This window comes from Achroia grisella, unplaced genomic scaffold (assembly GCF_030625045.1).
Source record: "Achroia grisella isolate CSIRO2021 unplaced genomic scaffold, CSIRO_AGI_Agris_v1 utg413, whole genome shotgun sequence".
NCBI classification, from domain to species: domain Eukaryota; kingdom Metazoa; phylum Arthropoda; class Insecta; order Lepidoptera; family Pyralidae; genus Achroia; species Achroia grisella.
This window is the reverse complement of record NW_026712846.1, coordinates 1,079,379-1,106,572: the sequence shown is the minus strand read 5'-3', so window position 1 is coordinate 1,106,572 and position 27,194 is coordinate 1,079,379. Positions and strand designations below refer to the sequence as shown.

General features: G+C 33.3%; 1 protein-coding gene across 1 annotated transcript in view; it reads left to right on the top strand.

The window, feature by feature from the left end:
* LOC131844812 (myosin heavy chain 95F) overlaps window positions 1–27,194 on the top strand; it is a 61,630-nt gene that overhangs the window by 7,020 nt on the left and 27,416 nt on the right. Inside the window, exon 2 of the mRNA XM_059193780.1 lies at window positions 26,422–26,614. Within this exon, the coding sequence (XP_059049763.1) occupies window positions 26,428–26,614 (187 nt within the window). The 5' untranslated portion in view covers window positions 26,422–26,427. The remainder of the gene's footprint in view (window positions 1–26,421; window positions 26,615–27,194) is intronic.

The window sequence follows — 27,194 nt, the reverse complement described above, 5'->3', positions numbered from 1 at the left end:
TTCGCATCAAAGGTCAGATAAGGTAGTAAAATTACTGGGTACGAAGGTAGAATAGCTACGCATGAGTGGCCCCACAGGCGTTACAGGATAACGTGTGTGTGTTTGCCATTCCAATTACATACAAAAGTTTTCCCTAATAGATATTTAATAAATGAGATATACGCGAATGCAAAGGCATTCTCTCATTCATTAACTGAGTAACTGGGAGATATTGCGTAAATGTGCGCAAAAATTAGTCATATTAAAAACTTCCTGTTAATAATGCGTTTAAAAAAAATTACTAACTATTACTACTGTTGACTGTCACTAGCCTTTACGAAAATGGGGCGAGTACTGATGACACTTAAAACCCGGAGGACTTATGGAGAGTCAAATACTACCTGACGAATACAATTTTTTTTAATTGCGCATTTAACACCTTTCTGATTGGAATTTGTTTATACCTTACTTCCACCATTTTTCCCTCCAACTGAATGAGCAATTCACCGTGACAGTTACCTTTATACAAAATGTCGAGGGGACCGATAACATCATGCGGCCCCTCCAGCACTTTTGTAGTTTTGTACGTCATCACCGCATAAGTATTGATCTAACAGACTCGGCTTGGTTAGTAAATCGAAATTATGTCTTTGTTCTAGTTATGTATTCGTATCTGTTGGTACTTCAGTTATGCGAGTACAATATGCATATAAATGCTTAAGTTAATGCTAAAAAAATGAGAGTGCCTACAATGGTAGGCACTCTCAATTTTTTCGTTTTCATTTTACTCTTAAGCACTTTTTTATAATTCTACAGTTGCGTAATTAAGTAGATTTTACCTCTTCCTTTTTCGTTTTACATTGATGTCATTATGTCACAAGTGAATTGTCATTTTAATTTCCTGTTTCTTGTAAATTCATACTGTACGTTCCTGTTTCTTAATTCACTTGACAAGAACGGGTATGTAACTTTTAGTTGACCATGACGTAGTTTCATAAACTACGTCATGGTCAACTAAAAGTTTACATGACCAATATGTTTGAAAACAACACGATAACCAAACTCTTGTCTTTTTGATTTATTTAATGTTTCCATCCCTGGCAAATCAAACAGAAGTATAAATTGATATTTTGTGTGTGTACACCCAAATTCAAACTCACGATATTTGCCAATTGGAACTATAAATTGAAGTAATTTACATAAATATTTGTAATCTAGCATCTTATTGTAAGTGATCATTTATAACCAGCGTAAAAATAGTGCATGTTCTTCATCTAATATACTACGTATATGCTAAATTGTATGATGATTGATAAAGGCAAGAAAGCGTATTAAACAAACTCACTTGCGTGAGTTAGGAACTGATATTATTTAAACCTGATATTACACATCAACAACTTGTAATGAACATTAATCTAATTAGTCACACATTATAATCGAAAGATGAATAGATAGTCCGTTTATGTATAATAATAATGGGTCACCAGAATATAAATGTATAAAACTGCCTCATTGCTGCTATGACGTCATGTCACGCCAAATCGTCACGGTCGTGTCAGCACCCCAGAACGGAAGGTGTCACGGGCTAGCAGTCAACGGAAATGCGGATGTCCGCCGACCCCAACACTAGCCCAATATATTGTCCTTTACTCTTATTAGACGACTAGCTACCCGCCCTGGCGTCGCACGGGTACAATAAATACGTATATGGGAAACATTATTTTTTACTTTTATTAGAATACAGCCATAATGTAGATTTCTAATAGATGTTTTCTGTATATTTTAGGTTAAGAACGATTAAGTTCAGCCATTCAAAATAAAATAAAATCACGTAATATTGTGATTGGTATGTAACTGGCAGTATACTACAAAGTTTACACAAAGTGTGTAATTACATTTGTTATACCTATATGTACATGTAATATTAATCAGAACAATTCATACTCGTGTTGAAAATCTAATTCTTTCAATTAAAAAAATATATATATAAATCTATTTAGAATAAATAAAGTTGTCGCTTAAAAAAACTGTATAATATATAATATATGCAGTCGATTTGATAACCTACAAATTTTTTAAATCGCTTCATACATGTACCTTGAATAATGACGAAATCACCAGAAATTTTAAACGGTTCATTATGAATGTTATCTATCCTAGTTATCGCTTATTTCGTAACGTAAGTTCTCGTAGTAATTTAATCTCTTTTAACATCTAACTCATGTATTATGTTCATTAAAAATAAGGATTGTTGTTAATTGGGTCAGTGGTCCAATTGCTAAAAATGCTGATGAATTGGATGAATCCTATGATGGGTAGACTGATCTAACTTCATCCTCACTCATTATCGTATTACGTTTAGTCAATAGTTGTTTCTAGATGACGGTTTTCTGTTCACCTTACTGGTCATCCGCACCATCTTAGGAGGCTGAAGGTTGGGTCTTCGGGGTGAACCTCTTTGCCCTGGCATCAACTCCGGGGGCAACAACCCCCGGGTAACTGAAATTCAGATTCATCGGGCGGGTTACTTAAAAATTAACAGAATACAATTAAAGTAAGCTTAATCTAATTTAAGATGTATACTATAATTATATAAGCAAGGGACTCATTTCTTAATGATTTTGTTTTTATTTATTGTTTATTGACAAGCGTTTCGCGCAGAATGGATCCTCGAAAAGGTAGCGTGGGAAAGATGGCGCGGCTAATTCTCGAGCATAATACAGCGGCGACAGTCAACCCAATCAACCTTCTTACGAGTGTGGCTACAACAGACTTTTAATCCATTAATAAAATAATATTTATAAAAATTCGTATAGCGCGCCGCCAACGCATACTGTTATCATCCAACAAAAACTCGTAAAAATATTATTTTCCTCCTATTAAGTAATTTGTAAAATAACCGTTTTATAAAATTGTTTCCTTGTTTTCATAGCTCTTAATGTAAGGAAAACCGCAGTTTATGTACCTAGTTCTGTCCTGTCTTATTCTTAAGTTTTGTTTTTACTATACCTACTACTAGCGACCCGTCCCGGCTTTGCATGGATATTACAAATCCTTTAATTTCTCAACTTGTTCTATACTATAACATGCATATAAACCTTCCTCTTGAATTACTCTATATATTGCTGAAAATTGCATTAAAATCCGTTACGTAATTTAAAAGATGTACGCGAGCGAACACACAGCGTTGGCGACTTTCTTTTATACTACCTAAAGAATATTTGGTAGTTAAGATTGTTACCTACATTTTTTTTTGTTTGTTTAATATATTGCAAATTCGATGTATGTGATACAATACTCGTTTCCTTAACACATGCATCAAAACTGAAGTTGATTAATAGACTAATTAGGTGGAAGGGAATTGTTAGTAATGTGGACTAATAACCCTATTGCTAGCAATTTACCATATCAGGTTGACCTCCAAGTGGTTCCCTTGAAAACCGTCGTGATAAATTAATGGTGAATTTACCACAATGGACTAACTGACCTGACCATCATGCTCATCTCATCATCCTCCACTGGTGCCAGCATAAACCGTTAACGCAGGCGGTTGCACCATTCCATTATCATCCATAAGAAAAAATAAAACACAAAACATTTCGTTACCATAGCATTGTTTTATCGATAATCAGTGAAAGTGGACGCAAAGCATCGATTATTTTCATTGTAAGTTGCAGGTGTGCAATGTGCCTCGTGATTTAATTTTATTTAGAAAGTACAAATCACCGATCAAAATTGTTGTCTACAAGTTTGTATCATTTTGTAATCGAACTAAGATTGTCGATTTCCTAAATCGATTATGCAACGATCACTCGATTATTACACCTTAATGACACTTGTGTTCTCTCTGCTACGTTAATTGAGAACTGTTGTTTTTTTTAATGTAAGGTCCGATTATATTATTAAACAACTCTATTTTTAAATATTGTATTCAGGAGTATGATTGTTTTTATCAGTCTGAGTGTTGTCTATGTGTATTCTGTATGTATTTAACATGAATAAATTTATGAGAGAGAGAGAGAGATTTATTTACCCTTATTTACATAAGGGTAAATAAACCTCTCTCGATGTTTCCACTAGGTTGAGTAGCCGTGGTCATGAACCGACTTAAAACTCGTTTAACTATATTAATAATCTATACCAAACGCAAAAGTTTAAGTAATGTATGTATTTATATCATCTACTACTTATAAATCTCAATGGCATAGTGAGAATTCTCCTAGGTTATTATTGTTATCCTTACTAATATTATAAATGCAAAAGTAACTCTGTCTAGCTTTCACACAAAAAGTACTGAATCTATTTAAATGAAATTTGGTACACAGGTAGTCTAGACCCTGAGAAAGGACATAGGCTACTTACTACATACAAAGGCTACTTTTTAATGCGAAAAAGGGTTGGGGGTTGAAAGGGGAGATTAAAGTTTGTATTGTATTGTCATTTTTAAAGATAGAAGCTTGAAATTTATTTTTTAGGATATTGATTGAATATAAATAAATATGGTATTCAAAGTTTGTAAAAATGTTAACCATTACGAAGGTAAAATAAAACAGGGGTATAAAGTTTTATGGAAATTCGTTATTTTTTGAAACTAGAACGATGAAACTTTTTATTTTATTTGGTTAAGGTTACTATAAGACGCGGACGAAGTCGCGAGCACAGTTAGTTATATTATAATGATCAAACGCACGCCTTCAATCATATTCCCACGTTATACGATAGTGACCATTCTTGCCAGGTTTCTGTTGACGGACACGGTACAACGCACCTCGCTTCAGAAGGCTGGGTACCGTTACTCAATTGGCCTCAGATTATCTGCAGTAACGGTAGAACTACTTAAGATATACCTTACGCATCGGTCCAGATGCAATTATGTCGTGAAATGAACAACCTCACTGCGGTAATTAAGAGAAAGTCTTTCAATTACACTATGTATTATATAGAAAATAGAGAAAGTGGATCCTAATGTGACAAGTAATAAATTACTTAGTTTGCCGGCCTCGGTGGTCGGTTTAGCACACCGCTTTACTTCTGATGGCCGGGGGTTCGATTACTCGCACAAAACAAAAAGCATGCATTCAAGAGTAGGATTGTTTAAAAAAATATTTCTATCAGTTTTATAGAACTCATAATACAAACTCAACTTAGAATTAGTAACTTATTATTCTTATATACCAATTTAACGTCGACAGCATGGTAACATAGTGGTTTACAAGTTGGACTTAGATCATAAAGGTCGTGAATTCGATCTAGCCAAACAAAGTACTTTATCAATTTATATTTATAATAGGACGGGCAGCGTTACGATCAAGATCTGACCTGAGGTATTATTATTATTATAAGTGTCGTGTTCACCAAAATGTGTACAGTTCATAATGCCTCTGACTACCTCGTCAGGAATAACCGGCGTGAAGGTGTATTTAACGGTAAAAGGTGTTCTAAATAAATTACCATCTTATGAATTTTAATGGTTACTTATGGTAACTTCTTATGCGGTAATACTTTTTGTTTCTTAGTCACTAGAGCGTAAGGAACAGCTGTGATATTGTTATGAACATTAATGCCATTTGTTATGTCATAACATACAAAAATAATACGGTTTCGTTTTATTTAGTTCGTTTTTTTTTACTATAGATAAAATATTATAATATTGTATTGTGTATCATTAGATAAGAGACGTATTTCTCTCTTCGTAGAGATAGTTGGTCAATTGCTAGAAATGTCAATATCAGGTCGATTTGGACATGGCGGAAATCATCGTGGTTAATTTGTCACGATGGTCTAACTGAACTTCATGCTCATCATCAGCCTCGGTGGCTAAGTTCTTTAACACGGTTTACTTCCGATGGTTGCGGGTTAGATTACACGCATGGTACAAATTATTGTATTCATGAGTATGATTGTTTGTATCGGTCTGGGTGTATTCTAGGTATATTATGTATGTATTTACAAACGAAATCTATTCAAGTGTTTATATCAGTCATGTAGTACCCATAACACTAGCTCTGCTTACCATGGGACTACATGGCGCATTGAATGGTCAACGATGTTATTATTATTATTAATGGTGCACTGCTGCCAGCGTATACATTAGTGCAAGAGGATTCACCGTTCCATTATCATCCAATAAAAAAATGGATATTCAAAATGGTACATTTCGCACGAGCAGGATAATAACAACTGCGCAGATTACCTATACATCCGTGCGTCATCAGGGGACCTGAACATAAATTGATATGCCCCTGTGTGTGCTCCCGTGATGATTTATTCGTTAACCCTGACGGTATTGATACAGCTTGACCTTATCAGTAGCATATGTAATTGCCAATTGTCTTTGATGCACAATAGATTATACAATTATTGATATTGACAAGAGTTATGGAGAGTAGTTTTATATTTATTAACTCTATCCATAAAGTGATTGGCTTGCTTATCTATTAATAGACAAATGCACAGATTAAACCATTCTAACTGGAGACTTTCATAATTTATTTTCTAACATATTATATATTCTAATTCTCTCAGAAATTCTCGTAGAATAGGAGCTAGCTAACTCTATAATAATATACATTTTAAATGGTGACATAATTTTAAAATAGTTCAGCTATTTTCTGGGATTATCTATTACAAACACACAAAAAATCCCTCTTTGTAATATTAGTATAAATGTAGGTGAAAGGAGCATTGAAATTTTTGTATCTGCCCAATATTGAAGCCTATCAATTGTTTACAAAGTATAAAAAACCCGCACAGTTTTGAAGTTACTCAAATAAAACACAGACCATTTGAGAAACTGTTCCTTTAAGACAGTCTACTGTATAGTACTGTTAGCAAGCAGGTAGATTTCAGCAGAATGTAGGTGAGACAAGTAACCATACGTCTTTGTTCAAAGTAGGCCTTTGATACTGTTTGCGGAAACATTTAAAGCGTTCCTAGTCGTTGGGCGACCGCGTTGTATTTGTATCATATCTCTTACATCACTAGTAATTATGCGTGTTTTTATATTATCATACCTACTATACTATAACAATAGCTACCGCTTTCTCGGAAGATGCAATGATTTCTATAAATGGTGTAATTTACTATTTGCGTAATCCAAGTACTTGATATTTATAAAAAAAATTATTGTATTTGGAATTGCAAGGGGACGAAGGCAAGCAATTCTACACACTATCAGGTGGGACTGACCACCTGATGGTAAGTGGTAACCGTTGTTCAACGTATTGAAATCATGTTATCATAGTATTTTTTTTATTGGGGGTTTGGGCTATTGTCTGATGCTTGGACCCGTAACACTGCGACTTACATAGATCTATTATGTTCGCCCTTTTTCAGAGTTCCCTTCCTAGACCCGTCCACTTCCTATGGTTTTTATCTCCTCAGGATAGAGTGTATACTTTCCAAAGGAGATATTAGCCTGTGATACAATTCATGCGTTTCCGTTTCAGAGGACTAAGATGTCATGCCTGTTATTCTCAAATCTCACTCTTCAACCGAAAAACAGCTTAAAAATCAAGCTGCTTGGTTGTGTAGAATTTGAGATTGAGTTACCTACGCTCATCTCTCTCGGTATTGCCAGTATCCTTATGCTTTAAGAGGTCAGAAATGTCACTGGTTATGTCAGTCTATATGGTTTCTTATGAATAAATGAATGGACAGTGCCATGATTTGCATTTGAATAGTTACGGTGAACATCTGCTGATTTCGTTATTGTATCTTTCATTTGGAATTTGGTTGTTGTAGTATTATATTTCTATATATAGGACGTCTTAGACTTTTAGGAAATGAATGTTTGCTTTGCTTGTAAGCTTATGATGATGGTAGCTTTATTTTTAAAGACTAATAAAATATATGTTGTGCATATGTTGTTCTAACTATCTTATTAATACAAGAGTGTAATTTCGTCATTAAAATTAAAGAAGTAAAAATGTACTGCTTCTTAGTCTAAAGCACAACTGTATGTATTAAATTAGCAATATTTAGAAATTCAGAAAATATACCTTATGACTCACATACAAAATTAGTTGTACTCACAATTTGTGACAGTATGTCCGACATGTGGTACTAAAATGCCCATCCCAAACATCCATATTTATCCAGCCGCTCGAAATATAACGACTACCATTTTATTGTAGCCTGTAAGCACATGCGTGGCGTTTTATTTTGAAATTAATGTTTAAAACATGAAATTTTATTTCAGTTATTAACATTTTTAGTATTTAGAATTTATTATATTACAAACCGAATAAACTGATTATTAATCTCATTCCAACTGTTGACTTCGGACTTAATCAGAATCTATCAAACGCCTCTGGTGTTTCAGGTGTCCATGGGTTACGGTAACCCTTTACCATCAGATGGGTCATATGCTAGTTTGCCAACGTCGTAATAGAAAAAAAAATAGCGCGTTAAAAAGAGTTACACGATCACAGTAGTGCGTCCAATTGACCCAGCTGCTTGCTACTCGTACTTTAGTCTAGCGGTTTGTTTACGGTTGCAAACCGTTGGCCGGTCGGGTCGGCTGTGACCGACATCTCCGGAACCAGTTTAAGTACCGAACTTGCTCTCAACCTTGGCAATGGGGGAACACGATGACTAATACAGACATTTTTCCTCTATGTGATGTCAAATTATATACGTAAAGCAAAGACAAAATTATTATAATTGGATGACCAATACCAGACCAGTATTGTAACTAAAAGAAAAAATATATTAAGTCGTAGGCTTAGTCATACTTGACTCGTGATCTCGCGATGTCGTGATCGTGACTTTATTAGGCCTGCCATTGACGATACATTCAAATCGACGCCGTCTAGTAGGATACCCTCGTATAACTTTACACAATAATCCGATTTTGGTGTACTAAAAATTTTTTCGATGACATTTTTTGCAATCATTAATATTTATCCGTATGTTCGTTGAACACTGATTTTGTAATGGTCGAAATCTTTTTGTGGAACAAATTCTTAAATGGTACCAATCTCGCGTGTTTATTGCTTCAGGTAAAACGTAATATCCGAACGATTACCTACTCGGTAAATGGTAAGATTTGACGGTGCTTTGTTGCGTCAAGTCTTGGACATTTTCGGTTAATTAATAGTTTTGCAACTGTGTTGAAATTGGGTTACTACCGGTGTGCAAAGTTGCACGGATGATGGAGAAAGTTAAAAATGATTTATTTTATCTATCTTGACGACAGGTTAAAAATATCATATTTTTAATCTATACAAAATAAATTGAAGTGTCTGCTTCTAATTTCAAATTTACAGATTATATAAAAAAAAATTGTTGACTATTCAAAAGTGCTTAAATTAAGTTTATTTGAATAAATGATTTTCTATTCTATTCTATTCTACAGTTTTCCTAGTGAAATACTATAAAAGGTATAGAGCTTAGTAGAGTTTTAAACTTTAGTATAGTTAGAGTGTATAGATACATTATATGCTGAATGCATATGAAAGTATATAGAGTTCTTACATCAAAAATATAATTTTATAAAATTGTCTGTATATCTTGTTGTTCTTGTTAATCTCTAAAATGGCTGGACCCATTTTGACGGGACTTTCAATCGCAGGTGGCTAATGTTATAAGGGGTACCTTAAATAGTTTTATTTTGCATCTTTTATTTATTTTTATTCCACGCCGACGGATTTCAGCAGGTTATATATACGAACACCGGATATTTAAAAAAAGATATTCTCAATAATGTACTTTAGTCTCGCCTAAAAAGGTTGAAGGATAAGATAGTGTAGTGATAAATGCACGGGATAAAGGCATAACATCTTAGTCCTTCGGAATGGCGTTGCTTAAAATGTATCACGGGCGTTACATGATGACATGATGACGTGATGTCCGTGGTACTGTGTGTACAACGGCTACTGTATGCTATCACTTTACTATCAGGTCGGTTGTCATATCAGTCGATTCCATTTACATAAAAATCCGTTGCTATTTATACTACTACATATTATGTAAAGAGTATAACATACCCCATCTCGATATGGCGGACTTGTATTTCAAGGCTAATGGTTCAAGTATGCCGCCCGCACTATGATAATATGCAGGTGTCGCTGACACCTACCACCTACACAATTTACAATGAGTAATCGTAAACAAGTGTAAATATCTTTACATAAACATATTAGTCTTTGTTGTAAAATATTCCGAGCCCATAAGAGTTCACTAGACAAGTGAGAACTTCTTAGTCGCAATCGTAACGTCCTCAGTAGTCTAGTGTTTTCCAACTTAGGCGAGTCCCCTCCGATCCATCGGCCGTCCGATTCAAATGGGGATCGAAATTACAACGGCCCGAGCCGAGGTTGGAACCCCTAGCGGTGGTCTCAGACTAAAGCCGTAGGAAGATGATAAGACGAACATGTCAGGTCAGTTGCCGATGACAAATTCACCAGGAATTAATTATTATAATGATGGTTTCCGGAGGGCACTGCGTGGAGTTCAAACTGACATGGTACATTGTTGACAATGGGGTCATCAGTTCACTTTACTGTCCCCCTTCCCCTTATGCCTTTTTGTTCACAAATAAGAGTGTTAAGTATATAAGTATATGAATAGTGTTCTAACAAATATAGTAAAAGCTTAGTCTGGAACTAGATGACGCTAATACGTTATTCAGGATTATGTAAATATCAGTATCTAATTTTAATTCTAATGAGTAGGCATAAGACATATTTTCGTATCTCATTAAGTCATAAAAATTACTCGCGTCAAGAAAATTATAATCTGTAAAAAAATTTCTTTGTATCGCGAGATAAGATAAATGTAAGTACAGCTAATGGCAGATTCTTTTGTGATACTTTATTTCTGTAATCAATTACTTATAGGATGATGTAATGAATGCATGAGCTACTTATAGAATGTCAACTATTGGGTAATTAGAAGCATTATCCTGTAGTTGTTTTTGTAAGTTTTTGAAAAATTACTTCACTCAAAAACTACTGAACGGATTTTTGTTGAATCTTTACAGTCACATATCTTACACATCAGAACGGTACATTGGCTATAAATTTAATGCGAGTGAAACTGCGGGAACAGCTAGTGTATTATAAATGACTTAATTAATATATAAATATATCTTAGATCAAATTACAAACCATATGTCAAATATCGATTTAAAAGAAATGATAATACATATTTGGTTCCTTTAAAAAAATTTGTCGCGATCTGCGTCACCTGACTGCAGTTGTTTTAATACTTTAAAATGATGCGCAAATCGCAATCCGACCCCGGAGGTCAGTTAATGCCAATTTAGCTCATATTGTGAGTCATACAAGTCATTAATATGGTCACATGGCCAAATGCATGTCTCTGCTTACTGCTCCTACTGTAACAGAATATAATAGTACTTACTGTTATGGAACACGTTTCAGTGTCGTCCGCAAACACAGATGGAGATACACTTGCAGCTATTTAGATGTATAATATATTTAGATACATATGTACACTTATCTTATATATACAATTCTCGTGTCACAGTTTTCGTTCCCATACTCCTCCGAAACGGCTTGATCGATTCTCATGAAATTTTGTGAGCGTATTGAGTAGGTCTGAGAATCGGCCAACATCTATTTTTCATCCCCCTAAATGTTAGGGGTAGTCCACCCCTAAATTTTTTTTTTACTTTTTAGACTAAATTTTTAGTTTCTATTTTTTTATGATACAACATACAAAAATACATACAATCCTAAATTTTCACCCTTCTATCATCAATCCCTATTTTTCTAGCGTTATTAATTTATATGGCAAAACAACGTTTGCCGGGACAGCTAGATATATGTAAAAATACCAACTGATCCGCGCTACTTCATCTACATCACATTATTTGACTTTTATCGTTATATTTCCCCCAGTTTACATAATATCTTTTTAAATTATAACCTCTGTGTTATTCTGACGTATAAGCTATATTATTGTAAACGTTCATTAAAATAGATTCAGTAGTTTTTGCGTAAAAGCGTAACATACATCCATTCATCCAGCCATACTTACTAACTTTCGCGTTTATAATATTAAGTAGGATCAATGCATGGTTCTTTTATTTACCATCAAACCTTCCGCAGTAGGTACGCATTTTTGTAAATACCCGCTATAATATATATATATATATGTATAACCTTTGTGTTATTTTGATAGCTATATTAGTGTAAAGTGTGCATTCAGTAGTTTTTGCATGAAAAAGTAACAAACATACATCCATACACAGTTACAAACTTCTACCATAATAATATTAGTAGGTAATATTTCTTATACCTATCGCCACTATCAAAGAATTATAAATCCAATGTAGAGTATGTTGAATCATCCGCTCTCAGGCCCACTTATCGGGATTTTATCTCCGTTGATTGTGTAGAATTGATATCAGCTCTTTCCTCATTTACTCGTTAATTTTCTCTTATTAATTCCAATGTGATAAAGGATATTACGCTGTATTTTGTTGTATATGTTCAGTTCTGAATTAATGTGGTAGGATGTATTTCTCTCAGATATATTATTGACTAGCTGTACTCGCGACTTCGTCCGCGTGGAATTCAACTTTATTTTTCTAAAATAAAAGAATTTTCTTAAATTAAAAGTAGCCTAAGTTACTCCTTATTACATCAGCTACCTGCCAAAAAAGGTCCTGTCAAAGTCGGTCCAGACATTTCAGAGATTACCCGGAACAAACAGACCGACAGACAGACAGACAAAAATTGTAAAAAATTATATTTTGGTGTATGTATATTAGTTAGTAAAAATTGGTTATTTCAATATTACAAAAAGAGACTCCAATTTTATTTATATGTATAAATTATAACCAATGTGATGAAAGAGATTAAGCTGTCTTTCGTATGAATAATTTCAGTTTAATCAATGTGATATTTATTTGTTTAGACTAAATTGTTGATTATAGTTTTTTTTTTGTATATTTTTTACCTTTATCTATATATACCGGTGACGAACTTAGAGGTCTATCAGGACATTAAAGTTTTCAGACGGACAGACAGTGACAGCGACTTTATTTTATAGGTACTATGTAATGACTTAGATATTAATATTTTAATTTACTTGTAAAACTTTATACATAATCGAATTGAAGCTGTACTTATTTATATTATTAACCGGGTCTTAACACGAATAATATTATAGCAAATAAAGAATGAAGTTGTAGTTATATAGATTCTAGATTTTTCTTTTTTCTGTATTTGGCTTTTTAATCTAATTTATTGTAAACTATATAACATGTATTCATAATAACACTGAAGATACACCAAATAAATAAAAAAATAGATTCAGTTGTTGTTACATAAATTATGCTTATATAAATGTTTTGATAAACTATGACATAATGATCTATATACAAATAATACATCCTAACTTTCTAATGAACAGATTTATAGCGGAAATGATAAAAACTACACATATCAAAAACATCGCTTCTAGACTGGTTTGTAAAAATGTAGACATATTAAAACGATCTATAGATCATATAATAACAGGAAACAACGGTCTCAGATAAACTGGTTTGTCAAAAATGTGAGCCTTACGAAGAATACGTAATAGTAGAAATAGCTTTGCATTAGTTATTTTTATCGTGTTGGTTTACTATTTACAAATAATCCAGGGCCACTATATATAATACTAGCTGACCCGCATAACTTCGTCTGCATCACAATTAAATTACATTAATTTACATAAAATCTTTATCTTTATTTAAAATTATAGCCTATGTGTTACTCTGCTGTATAAGCTATATTACTGTAAAGTTTCTACGTGAAAGAGTAATACACATCCATCCATACTCACAAACTTTCGCGTTTATAATGTTACTAGCTGTGATTGCGGTTTGACACACGTGAAAGTTACAGCCTATGTGTTATTCTGATGTATAAGCTATATCACTGTAAAGTTTCAACAAAGTTCGTTCAGTAGTTTCTACGTGAAAGAGTAACAAACATCCATCGATACTCACAAACTTTCGCGTTTATAATGTTACTAGCTGTGATTGCGGTTTGTCACACGTGAAAGTTACAGCCTATGTGTTATTCTGCTGTATAAGCTATATCACTGTAAAGTTTCAACAAAGTTCGTTCAGTAGTTTCTACGTGAAAGAGTAACAAACATCCATCGATACTCACAAACTTTCGCGTTTATAATGTTACTAGCTGTGATTGCGGTTTGACACACTTGAAAGTTACAGCCTATGTGTTATTCTGCTGTATAAGCTATATCACTGTAAAGTTTCAACAAAGTTCGTTCAGTAGTTTCTACATGAAAGAGTAACAAACATCCATCCATTCTCATAAAGTTTCGCATTTATAATATCAATAAAATTAAGATATTCTGCAGATTCATTTCTACACTGTCCATATGGAAATCACTCTGGTTATTTACTAACATATTGACATATTTTTTTTTTTTTTTTTTATTGGGTTGTTTGGGCTATTGTCAGATGTGTAGCACCTGTAGCACTGCGACCTACATAGATCTATTGTGCTCGCCCTTTTCAGAGTTCGCTACCTAGACCCGTCAGGGTCAAGAATTGAAGGATATTCTTAGGAGCGATCGTTTTTATCTCCTCGGGAAAGAGTGTAAACTTTCCAAAGGAGATATTTCGTTTATGCATGAGTGGGCTACAACCACATAGGATGTGAAGCGGCGTTTCCTCTTCAGTTTGGCAGAATCTGCAGATACTAGTCGTGCATAGGCCTAGCTTAGCCATATGCTTGTTCAATTTGCAGTGTCCTGTGAGGGCCCTAGTCATCATGCATATGTTGTTTTTACTCAATAGCAGTAATCGATTGGAGTATTTGGTCGAGAAGCCCGATATAAGGTCTTTTGAATGTATTAATCCTGGCATTTCTTGCCAGTGATTCAGTGCTTCTCGTTTGGTTATTAATTTGAGATGTCCCAGTTTTAGGCAACGAGGCACACCACAGAAGGGTTCATCCCAGTTGGACGGTTTTTGCCCCTAACTTTGCCAGATGGTCGGCATTCTCATTGCCTTCAATATTTGAATGCCCGGGGACCCATCTCAGAATAATATTATTTCTGCTTCCTACTTCATTTAGTAGCAGGATACAGTTTCTAATAAGTTTAGAACGGATTTCGTACGAGTTAAGTGCTAGTAGAGCAGCTTGACTGTCCGAATAAATGTATATGTTCTGATTGATGTAGTTGAGGCTTAGGATTACTTCCAGACATCTAATTAAGGCGTAAGTCTCTGCCTGAAAGATTGAGGCGTATTTTCCTAAGCCTATATAGTTGCAGATTTTGGGTTTTACACCACATATTCCACATCCTACATCATCTCCTATTTTGGACCCGTCTGTAAACCAGACTAGGTCATGCTCTGAGTGAGACGGTGTATGGTTATTTTGCCATTCGTCTCTTCCAGATATTTCGATTTTGTAATATTGTACAAAGTTACACTCTGGTGCCATGTTGTCTTCAGGCATTCCCAGAATAGGATCACTCATAATCGAGTCTTGTATAGTTTTTATGGCCAGGGAATGCCAAGATATCCTCCTTTGGGAACTTATTCTGAGCATATTGGCTTTCGCCTTTTCCTGTATGAATAAAGGAAGGGGCGTCAAGTCCAATAATGCGTCTAGAGCTGCTCCCGGCGTGGTGCTCATGGCTCCTGTAATAATCAGACAAGCAATTCTCTGTAGGCTGTTTAGCTTGGTGGCGGCTGTGGATTGGAGGGTTTTCCTCCACCAGATAGCGCAGGCATAGGTGGTAAGCGGTCTCACCACTGCTGTGTAAAGCCATAGGGCAATTTTGGGGTTGATTCCCCATCTGGGTCCCGCTACCCGTCGGCTTATACCTAGGGATGTTTTCGCCTTTTGAGTTATGTTGTCTATGTGTGTGTTCCATGTCAGTTTTTGGTCGAAGGTTACGCCCAGGTACTTGACTTCTTTGGAGCACTCTAATATTCTTCCATTTACTTTAGGCATGACAAGTTTGTCAAGTTTCTTCCTTTTTGTAAACGGAACAATTACTGTTTTATCAGGATTTACTGATAATTCATTTTCCTTACACCATTTAACTATGATGTTTAGTGCTCTTTGGATGCGGTCTGATATTGTTGTTGCACAGAACCCTCTGACCATGACTACTAAATCGTCTGCGTAGCCTTGTACCTCAAATTGGTTTTTGGTCATAACATCTAAGAGCTGGTCTACCGTTAGTAGCCACAGCAGTGGCGATAAAACGCCTCCTTGAGGGCATCCTTTGGTAGGTATTGACATAACAATGGACCAAGTTTGTAATATATTTTTAAACATATACAACCTTATTTGAAAAGAATACGAACACAGATTATTGTCAGTATTTCTCAGAAAAGCACTCCGAACTGACGGTAGATTTGACATAAGAGTTTGTAATAGACATGAATATGCATCCGTTAGCGTTGCTTATATGTAGGTAGAAATCACATGATTTCAGTTTATGATAAAATGAATGATATAAATTGTAAATAAAAAAATTATGGATGATCTGGAGCCCGAACTAAGCCCTAACCTGAATATTAAACACCACGTCCCACTATTCACATTAAAATCCACAACTTAACATAAAATAACATCCCACATTAAAATAGTATAATCTAGTTTTAGGTTTAAATATGGAGTGTATAGTGTAGATTACCTTAATCCTATTTTTCCTATTTTTGTTTATGAAATTAAAAGGAATAATAACAAATTGTATTCATTAATCCTATAAAAAACAATCACATATCTTGGTTATTATTAATTTATAATTAATTGAAATACATTTGTACTAATTAGGCAATTGCTTAGTACTGATTTTAAGTGGAAAACAAACTTGTTTCCAAAGCCCCAATTATTTTAAATTCGGAATGAAGATAATAAAAATAATGTCTCACTGTTATTAGACATTAAAACAGAACAGTGTTGTGAGATTAAATACCATTAGTCATACACATTATTTATAATGTGCACAGTAAGAAACATCTGTTTCTTAAACAAGTCCATATATTATAGGTAGGTACGTCAATTTATTTGCCAACATACACTCAGAGTCTGAATTAATTAATTTAAGTTAGAAATATTAAGATAATATCTTTAACATATTAAAAATCTTGCAATTAGGTATAATATAAACAATATGACATTTCTAAATACATCTTTACGCTTCTCAATTAAATCTATCAACGAAATTATTTCAACAGTATAATGTGTTCTATATAAATATGTTTAGAAATTAATATTTAACAGTGAAAACATAATAAGTAATAACACAAGTGTGTCACTGAGAAGTAAATTCCTTCTGTTGCTATCGTATAAAATAATGTCAATAAAACTTCATTGAATTACAGTAATTATTGTGTTAAATCTTATGTTTTTACTATGGAAGTATAATACTATAAGTACACTACGATTTGATAAATTACTATTGGTGTAGTTACAGATAAGATAATACTGTAGGTACTAGGTATGTAATACATAATAGTACCATAAGTACCGAATAATTAAAACAAGTATAGATTGTTAATTATGTTTTTTATATGTTGCGCAGTATAAGTACATTCATCGGCCCATTCTCATTTAATTCTCTTCTAATTTTGAATTTATTACTGGCCTACAATACATTATAATTATATAAAAAAAATAAACTATGTTTTCATTTCCGAGAGGCCTAAACAAATAATTTTAAAATACCATTCTTAAAAAAATATTTAAATTGCGACAGATTTAGAATGGAATGTAATTAATTTAAATATTCGAAATGCCTCGAAACATTTTACAAGACTGTTTACATTGTGAGTAATATAGCTTATTTGATAGCACCACACCAGTGTGTAAGTGTGGAGCGTAACATTGCAAAAAGTCGGCTGGCATACGTTCTGTTTAAACAATGGATACTTGTTAAAATATCGTTAGTTTTATATGTACATCTTTAGTAAGATTATAGTGCTCAGTGCATTTAACTTTTGATAACGTTACCGCTCTTCAACCAAAAAGAGAAGGTTCTCAACACGTCGTTTTTATGCTACGTCAATCACTTATATGATAGCGTCGCGTCGCCAAAACATATAATTTCGAAATTTATTTTTCTAATTCTTTCCTTATATTTTAATACTCATAGCTAAAGTTAATTGGTAGTTTTTTATACTTAAGTCTAATTTTATGGTTGTAAACCATTATTGTTAAACCATTACTGTTAAAGTCCGTAACGTATTCACGGTTCTAGCATAATACTGGTTAGAGGCGAAATTATTAACTATTCCTATATTATTATTTGGATATTTAACTATCACCTATAAGTTTTTACTTATCATTAGTTTCAGAGTGAATAATGATTTTCCAATTCTAATCTATCCACTTTTATGTTCAGAGTCTTTTACTAAAATAGCGTATATACATACATAGACATGTTCTAAGGTATTAGTTAAGTTGTTCAAGCATGATTGCATAAACAAACAATGACTCATTTATAATAGTTTTGTATCATTATCAAAACGTTAGTTTATTACACTCCATTAACATAGATTCCTGTACATCACCATAAAAACGGCCCAAGAATAGCTTTATGATGGACACTATCCATAAACGTTGACATGGGAAAGTAAGGGCGCGGTCGCTTCCATCCATTTGCTGAAAATGGCACAGTTGGAGGTCATTCTAATACACAGATTGAGGCTGCGACGTCTACTAAAAATCCTTAAGGTGGGGTATTTAGGTCGAAATTGCCGCAACAGACAAGTTGAGTTCTTGCGTGGTTAGACCAAGCATTGATGTACGGTCGAATGCCATAGGTCATTGCCATGACCGATTGAGCTCTTGGTTTTAGAAATTGCTCCACAAATGAGTACTTTGACTCGACTTTATCTATAGTCGAGATAAGGTAACTTATCTCGTAAAATATAAAAATATCTTACCGTGTTTTTGTGTTATATGAATCAACTGACATAATTTTGTAGATACTTTGCTGGTCTTGTTTTATTGTTTCGATGAGTAAGTTGGGTTTTATATTACGACACAATGGTAAGTCAACTACTCCAAAACTAAGTAGAGCGTGTACTATGTAACTAATTTAAATACTTAAACATATAGTTTTTGGAAATTCACAGATAATTTACATAAAAAGTGTTGATGTAAATTGTCATGTATTCTTGGATAAAAATATTTGTATTAAGCGGGTATCGAATGCGAGACTATCGGTAAAGCAATGTTCAAACGAAGGTCGTCAACAATGAATGATATCAACCAATCTTCATGCGAAGTATAAATTTAAAATAAGTGCATCGTGCTCAATCAGACACAAAGAGGCTTATTGAGATAAAATGGACTCGAAAGGAAAACCGCTGTAAGACGATTGACCGGCACGGATGTGTTAGACTAAATCCGTGTCTTATAAAGGCAGATCCGTGTTCAACAATGGACGATAACGAGTTATGCTGACAATAATTTCAACATCAATTGATTACGTTTTAAAGTAATCAATTTGGTTACTCATAATAGGTAGTGTAGTTGCCATAAAATCTTTTATGTAATTAGAATAGTAAACAAGCTGTTGTATCACCTGATGGTAAGTCGAAACAGTCGGCTATATGCATGAATCAAGTTATGTGACGCCCGCGAAGCCCATGCTTTGCGTGAAGATTAAGATTTTACTCCCTTATCTCACGTTTCAACCGAAACACGTCTTACAAAGCAAGCTTCAAGCCATCTGGCTGCTCAGGTGAGACTGAACAATCCGCGCAGACGACTTTATATAGAGTCTAGAAATCGAAAAATACATAAGCATACGTTTAAGTCAAATTAACTGTCTCAAAAACGTTATTACCGACGTTTATTTCTGTAGGAACACTTGTGATATTTTTATATACAAAAATAACGATATGAACCCAGAACAATTCACGCAAACTAAGAGCTTGTACTACGGACAGTTCGATTATACCAATTTTCTACATATAAGTATTAAATCAAGATAAAAAATCACGTGGTATACAAACTTTGCATTTGTATAAATATGACATGACCGCTGTGATTATTTTAAATGGAACAATAATTATTCTATGTTATGTAAAACACGTTACCCAGACGCTAACATTATGGCTTTCCCTGACCACTAGAAAAACCCCGCCAAGTGAGAAATAATTTTATACATTTTGCTGTGAAACGTTCGTGAACAGACGCCCTTACTTGTAATTAATCCATTGTCCTCCACTTGTATTCGCTTAGTCCGCTAATTGTGATCACTGTGAAAGATATACTCGTACCTACGTACGTTTATAACTCACGCAATATCTGATAAAGTTAAAAACCTAAAACTCATAAGAATTGGGTCATTGTTGCATAGTATGAATGGCCAGATTTTCACACTTTACTGCAGAAATGCTAATGATTTTAATTGAGTGGATATTCACAAGATAATCAAGAGGTTTTTATATAATTAGTTAAACAAATTATATATAATGTTTACTTATGTTATATGAAGTAAAATTATGTTCCAACATAATTTTACTGATGAAGTAAAATTATGTTCCAACATAATTTTACTTCATATAACATAAGTATAGTACATAGTATATTAAACAATGATAAAATTTAAATTATATTTTCAACTATAAGTACTGGAAACCCCTGTTATTTTTTCAATTTAAATATTACAGTTTTCTTTAAATACTAGGCTACTTACAATATATTTTCTTTACTTATAACATTATCTAGCTAATGTCTATTTAGAAACTAACAATTGTAATCTGACTGGAATGTAAATGTATCTTGCATAGACGTGTTAATGAATTTAGACGCTTAGTCAATGCAGTGGAATAAAGCAATAAGTATCAATAGATAGGATTATAATTGCTAATTCAGTTCATGTACACTTACTTTGCATTTTAGGAAAGGTGAATGCTCTGTCTAGTATCTACTTGAATGCAAACTTCCTTCATATTTCTATTAATGGGTGATTATGCATTGGTGCTCTCGCCTTTGCTAATGGTATGCACTGTCGAGGCAATCTAGGAAATGGTAGTATAAGTATTATGTCAGTCAGAGACATTCACCTAAAATTGAATGGTTCCTGGTTGCTATTTATAGTAAAGACATTTCCTATCAATTACTGAAAAAATCCTTACTTACATTTTATTTATATTATAATATTAAATTTTATTGTTAGGCCTCAATCCTACAGGTCTTAAATCATTTTTATAAACAATTTTGTGATTGAACCGAACTAGGCCCGAAGCCTATATTACATTTCAGTCCTCTTCTCTTGTATAGATTAGTAATATAAGTAATAACCTAATAAGATTAACTATTTCAATGGTAACAGAATATAAAAGTATTGTAAACTAAGAAAAAGAATCGTCCAATTGAAAACCTTTAAGAAGGTAAAATTTGAAGACATATACAATCGTTTTGTTTATTCTAATGAGGCAAAGAATTAATTCTGAAACGTATAACGTTCTTTGCATATAGAATGGAATTATCATAATTCAAATAGACTTGTTTACAAGAGGTTTTAAATCGTCATAGTTTGTACCCAAATACTCGATTAGAAATAGTACTCTCTTCCTGAAAGAATGCTGTAAAAGTACATAGACAATTAATAAATATATGTTTAATAAGAAAAACAAAGTAGCTACCAATCCGATCAGAATATGTATAATAGGAGGTACTAAACGATAATAATCTGTAGGTATTAATGGCAGAAAAATTATCGAAACGTGTTTTGTAAAAAAATGCAAAAATTTAAGTAAACACACGATCACAGTTCAAATCAATCGAATACATTACAATCTAATAGAGATTTAAAACAATAGATTTGTCAGTCTTATCCGGGCATAGTCTCTAAGAGAACAACAGGTTCATAACCTTTTTATAGGGCACGACGTGAACTGAATTAATGGCTATCAGGCGCTGTTGAAAATTGCAATGGTGTATATATCTATACATCATACAGCCCTAAAATTATACATTTGTTCAAATTCAATCGATCAAAGGACTCTCGTATATTTCTTTCTTTAAGTATAAATAACAAGCTTCTATAAACTCGTCCTATTGCAATTCGGTTTACAACCAAAAAAATCTATTCCGTAATCTATACCACACCTAGTTCATAATTGTTATACCTGCCCTTGGTCTTGAATCGTTAGTAGAGGGGGCTGCAATTTTCCATTATCATTCATAAAAAAAAATAACTAGTTAGAAACGAAGTTTATTATTTCACACATGATTCAACTATGAGAATAGTAGTTATTTACAATTGACGTAAGTTGACCATTGTGTCAGTGGTGCCATAATTTCGCTAGATTGTCCGCCGTCCTCCTATTTGTATGGATTACCTATTCAAGATGACAGACGGGTAAGTAGGTTACATTATTTAGGCGTTCATGGTAATTTCGTCAAAATTACGCTTTCATTCGCTTTCCTTGTTTCCTCTCGTTGGCTCGAATAATCTACTGTCCGTTTATTTACGCCAGTAGTATTGTGCTTATTCATACGATTGCGCTTTCTGAATAATTTAAATGTTGGTCTTGGAAATCTTTTTCCGTTATTTATCAACAATATAATATTTACTTTTTTCTTTTTATTGATGACACATTTTGTAGCGTACATATATATTTTTTGTCTATAATTTGATATGTATATAAAACAGACACTTTTTTTTATTAATCAATATCATCTTACACTACAATAATTGACAATACATTACAAACCATGAAATGACAAGTTTGTATGAAAATAATAAGATACTATGTAGTTTTATGCATGTCTACATCTTTAAAACTGTGAATTATGTATTTATACTAATTTAGTATTTAATTAAATAAGATTTGTGTTTTGTTAAAAAATTTCATATGTAATTTACGTAACTTAGTTTTTGGACGTCATATAAGCACTGTCTCTTAGTTTACACACGAATCATATCGTTTCGTTTTTAGACCAAAAGTTAATGTAAATATTAATGAAAATCTGCAAAAGATGTACCAGTACTAATTTTACAAAAATACCATGTCATCGAAAACTACATGCTTACATAAACGTAATCATGTTTTTGCTTAAACTATTACTTAAATCTCTCACTTCTGTAATTGTATATAAAGGTCAGTTCTCGCTGCATCTATGTAATAACTAATGGCTAATAAAGTCTCTTCTTCAACCATTAAAGTTTGTATTCGCATGCGTAATAGATAAAACTGAACTTACCGGACAGTTACGACAGTAAAAACTGGTGGTGCTGTAAAAACGACGTTACGCTACGTGACAATAGTTTTGTCGGATAAATTATCTATTGCGACACTTGATAAGTGCTTTTTATGGATATTTTCAACTTTCACCCGTTATGGGAGTTACAACAGCCGCGTTTTCTATTTGTTATTTTATATAATTCAACTTACGATGTTGCCTACTTGTTTTAAGTGCTCTCGTAAATTCTTGACTGAAAACAATTACAAGCTTTCTTACTGTACTATGTAGCTACAAGTTTCAACTGATTACAATAACGGAACTCATTATATATATATTTGTCATCATGTAAACTATTTTTTTTATATATTTATATATTATTACTATAATAAACATATATATGATAAGTAATGAAGAATATATAAGTAATGAAGTGACTGTAAAGGCCAGTAAAAATTTAAAAATAGTTTAGTAGAAATATTTTATCAAATGTTATCGACCACAGATATTTATTCATTAGGCGGAAGTTGGTTTTCATGAGGTTTTCTGCTCCATAAGTACTTCCGCGACTTCGAGAGAGTGTCTTCTGCACTCGCCCCTATTTTCTTAAGCTGCAAAGTTCTACGCCTAACAGCACTAGTTTGAATGTTGAGTCATTTAAATTTTAAGGCAGTGATTGTACTTATATCTGTCAAATCGAGGTTTATAATTGTTATTAATGGGTACTAGTAGCCCTATGTAACTCGTACCTCCTAGTTCATTACTGCGTTCTAACTAATATTACTGACTTCTTTCTCATATCATCATCGGAAGATGATTATACGTGTACACACGGCATACGGCTATATAGGAACACCATTCCATTGATGGCTTTTTTCCGACGGTCGCGGTTTCGATTCCTCGCAGGGTAATAACATTTTTATTCATGAGTATGATTGTTTGTATCGGTCTCAGTATTTTCTACGTATATTATGTATGTATTTAAAAAAAATATCTAAGTATTAATATCAGGGATCTGATACCCATAACACAAGCTCGGCTTAGCTTAGGGACTAGATGGCGCTGTGTGAATTGTCTTGGGTTACAATTAAATTATACCATCATCTTCCATTAGAAGACATCGATCGACACTCAGTCTGCCATATATTTTGTTTTCGGTCTCTAACACAATATTTAAAAAAATCCGTGTCACGTTGTACATTAGTATGTATGCATTGTGACTGACACAATATTTTTTTTATTAATTGAGCTTTATGCCGTTGTAATAAGCATAGTGTATGTTCACTGTAGTTGCTTCCGGCCGCGTGTACCGGAACGAACCGTATATGAGTAGTTTTTATAAATTCAGCCTATTACGCAATGTCCAACGAAAGTGTATTATATGGGCAGCCAACACGAAAGTAAGTTAATTATATTACCCATTTACATTTTCAGTGTTACGATAATTATCTAAATATTGTTTAATCGTGAATTATGTAACCTGTTATTACTGTTGCTGATTTTATGCGCTCGCTCTTCCTATTCTCTCTGTATTCGTAATATCATCTTAGTTATCGAATATCTGATTGATGATTAATTTTATGGATGTTGTATGAATTATGCATGACTTGTAATTTTTGTTGGTAATACATTTGTAAGTTCTAACAAAGATTGGTGCTCTGTTGTGTGGAAATGACATGATTTATGATATTTCCGGTTAGCAAGAATATTGGATTTTTATATTACATGCATACAGAATTTTCATGAGTCTAGACAATTAGTTTTCATTATTATTACGAATTGTTCCTGCTTTCCGTAAAATTTACTCATAATAATAAAGGACAGTAATAATGCTGTCTAGAATTGTATATTTGTGCTACAATAATAAGATCACAATACTGTACTAATGTAGATTACAGCTTATGTAGCGCTATTTCATGTATGGAAATTACTGAAAACTTAAAAGAAAAAGCCTTGTCCTTACTTCTTCCTTATCATAACTGACTACACTCGGTGCTATAGTTATCCTTGAAGTACGTACATTCGTACATACCATCCACATTCATACATGCAAGATCAGACATCGTCATACTACTTATTCTGTACAAAATGTAGTGGCGTCGGTATGTCTATCTAAATGACCACAATAAACTTGTAAACCACAATGAACGAATGCGGTTATCTACATTGTTGTATAATTTTCACAATTTATCTTATTTATTGAAATAGCAAACAATTTGTATAACCATCAGATATAAGTAGTAACAGCTTTCTTAAAATATTATCCTCATTCCTACGCATTACATGTCCATACCATGATAGACGATTACTCTTCAACCTCTCTGACACCGGCACCACTTTCATACTTCCTCTAATGTATTCATTCTTTATCTTATCCATTCTTGTTACACCACACATCCACCTCAATATTCGCATTTCAGTTGCATGCAGTCGTCATTTATCCGTCGGCTTTACGGGCCAGCACTCTGATCCATACAAGACAGCAGGCCGGATCATGGTCTTGTAAATTTTTCCCTTAAGCGTTATGACAATACCCGAGAACTAAAAAGTCATGCCTCTGTACACTGTAATTTCTCATCTTATTGAGATAAGACACATCCTGTAATTTCTCTGTCTTATTGAGAGAACACAGAGAAATGATAGGGTACGCCAGGTAGCTTTACTTAGGATGTGTATAGTTATTTACATTGTTAACCGGGTCTTAACGCGAATAATTTTATGGGAAATAACGGTATTTACCTCTCCTGACGGTTAACAATATAACACGACGTCAAAAATAACAAAAGTAAAGATGTGTATCGGTTCAAGACAAATCAAAACAATCCAATGTCACTGGAGTCATCATATTAGATTATTCTAAATTTATACAAAGCAGTGTATGTAATTTCAAATTAACAGTTTTACGCTAAATACATATGAAAGTATATACGCTACTTACATAAAAATAATTTAAATATAGGATTGTTGTCTGTCTGATTCTTCTTGCTAATCTTGAAAAGACCTGGATTCTGGACCGATTTAGTCGGGATTATGCTTTTTTTAGAAATCTTATTTTTATATTAAAACTTATTATTAATTACAAAAAAAACTAAAGGTTGCGAGATTGTAAAATTGCTTTTAAATTTTCTACTTTACTTTTTGTAGAAATTTACCCATTTACTGACATAACGGCTGTTTTTATTTTAAAAAAAATATATACTTCTCTTAACTTCACGCGGACAAAATCACAGGTAATCTAGTTCAAGATATTATTTAACTCTACTAACTTATGTTCTGTTTGTTACAGTGAAGGATGACGATAGACAAACAGCTGGTATGGGTCCGAGACCCCAACGAAGGGTTCGTGCTGGCGCGCCTGCACGAGCTGATGGGCGAGGAGGCAGACATCATACCCATAGACAACAAGCACCAGAGGCGAGTCTGCAGCTTCGAGGATATCTTCCCGGCTGGAGAGCCCAATAAGGATGTCAATGATAACTGTAAGTGTTAAATTTGATATATGTTTATGTTACTATTGGCTATTGTTTATTAAAATTTGTGTCACTCATTTTTAATCTGTGGTATCTCTATAATGGCATAGCTATAGAATATTTCTGTGTTTTATAATGCGTTACTCAGTGTGTTTTGAAATATTATTACGTTCATGTTTCTTCAGTTTTATATAAGTTTCTGTATTAATTTTTTCGTTTGTAATTTTATTTAAGAATAAATGCATTAAATTAAAAGAGCATACAACAAATTTTTATGCTAATCAAATATTTTTACTCTCTGGAAACTGTTTATAGGCTACAGATTTTCTGATTAGATTAAGTAAAAGTAACATAACAGTAATAACAAAAAAATCATGTAACATAATTATAGATTTTTTAATGTTGTACTGTCAAAACAAGCTGTCTTGATGGCAACAACACTTAAAAGTATAACGGTGGTCTGTAGCAATTAGTGATACAGAAGTATCTATGGAGATAACTTTGTACAAAATGTCTTAGAAAGAAAATAATATATTACTTTACGCAGATATATATAATATATGTAGTTACGACCTTCTATCATAAACAC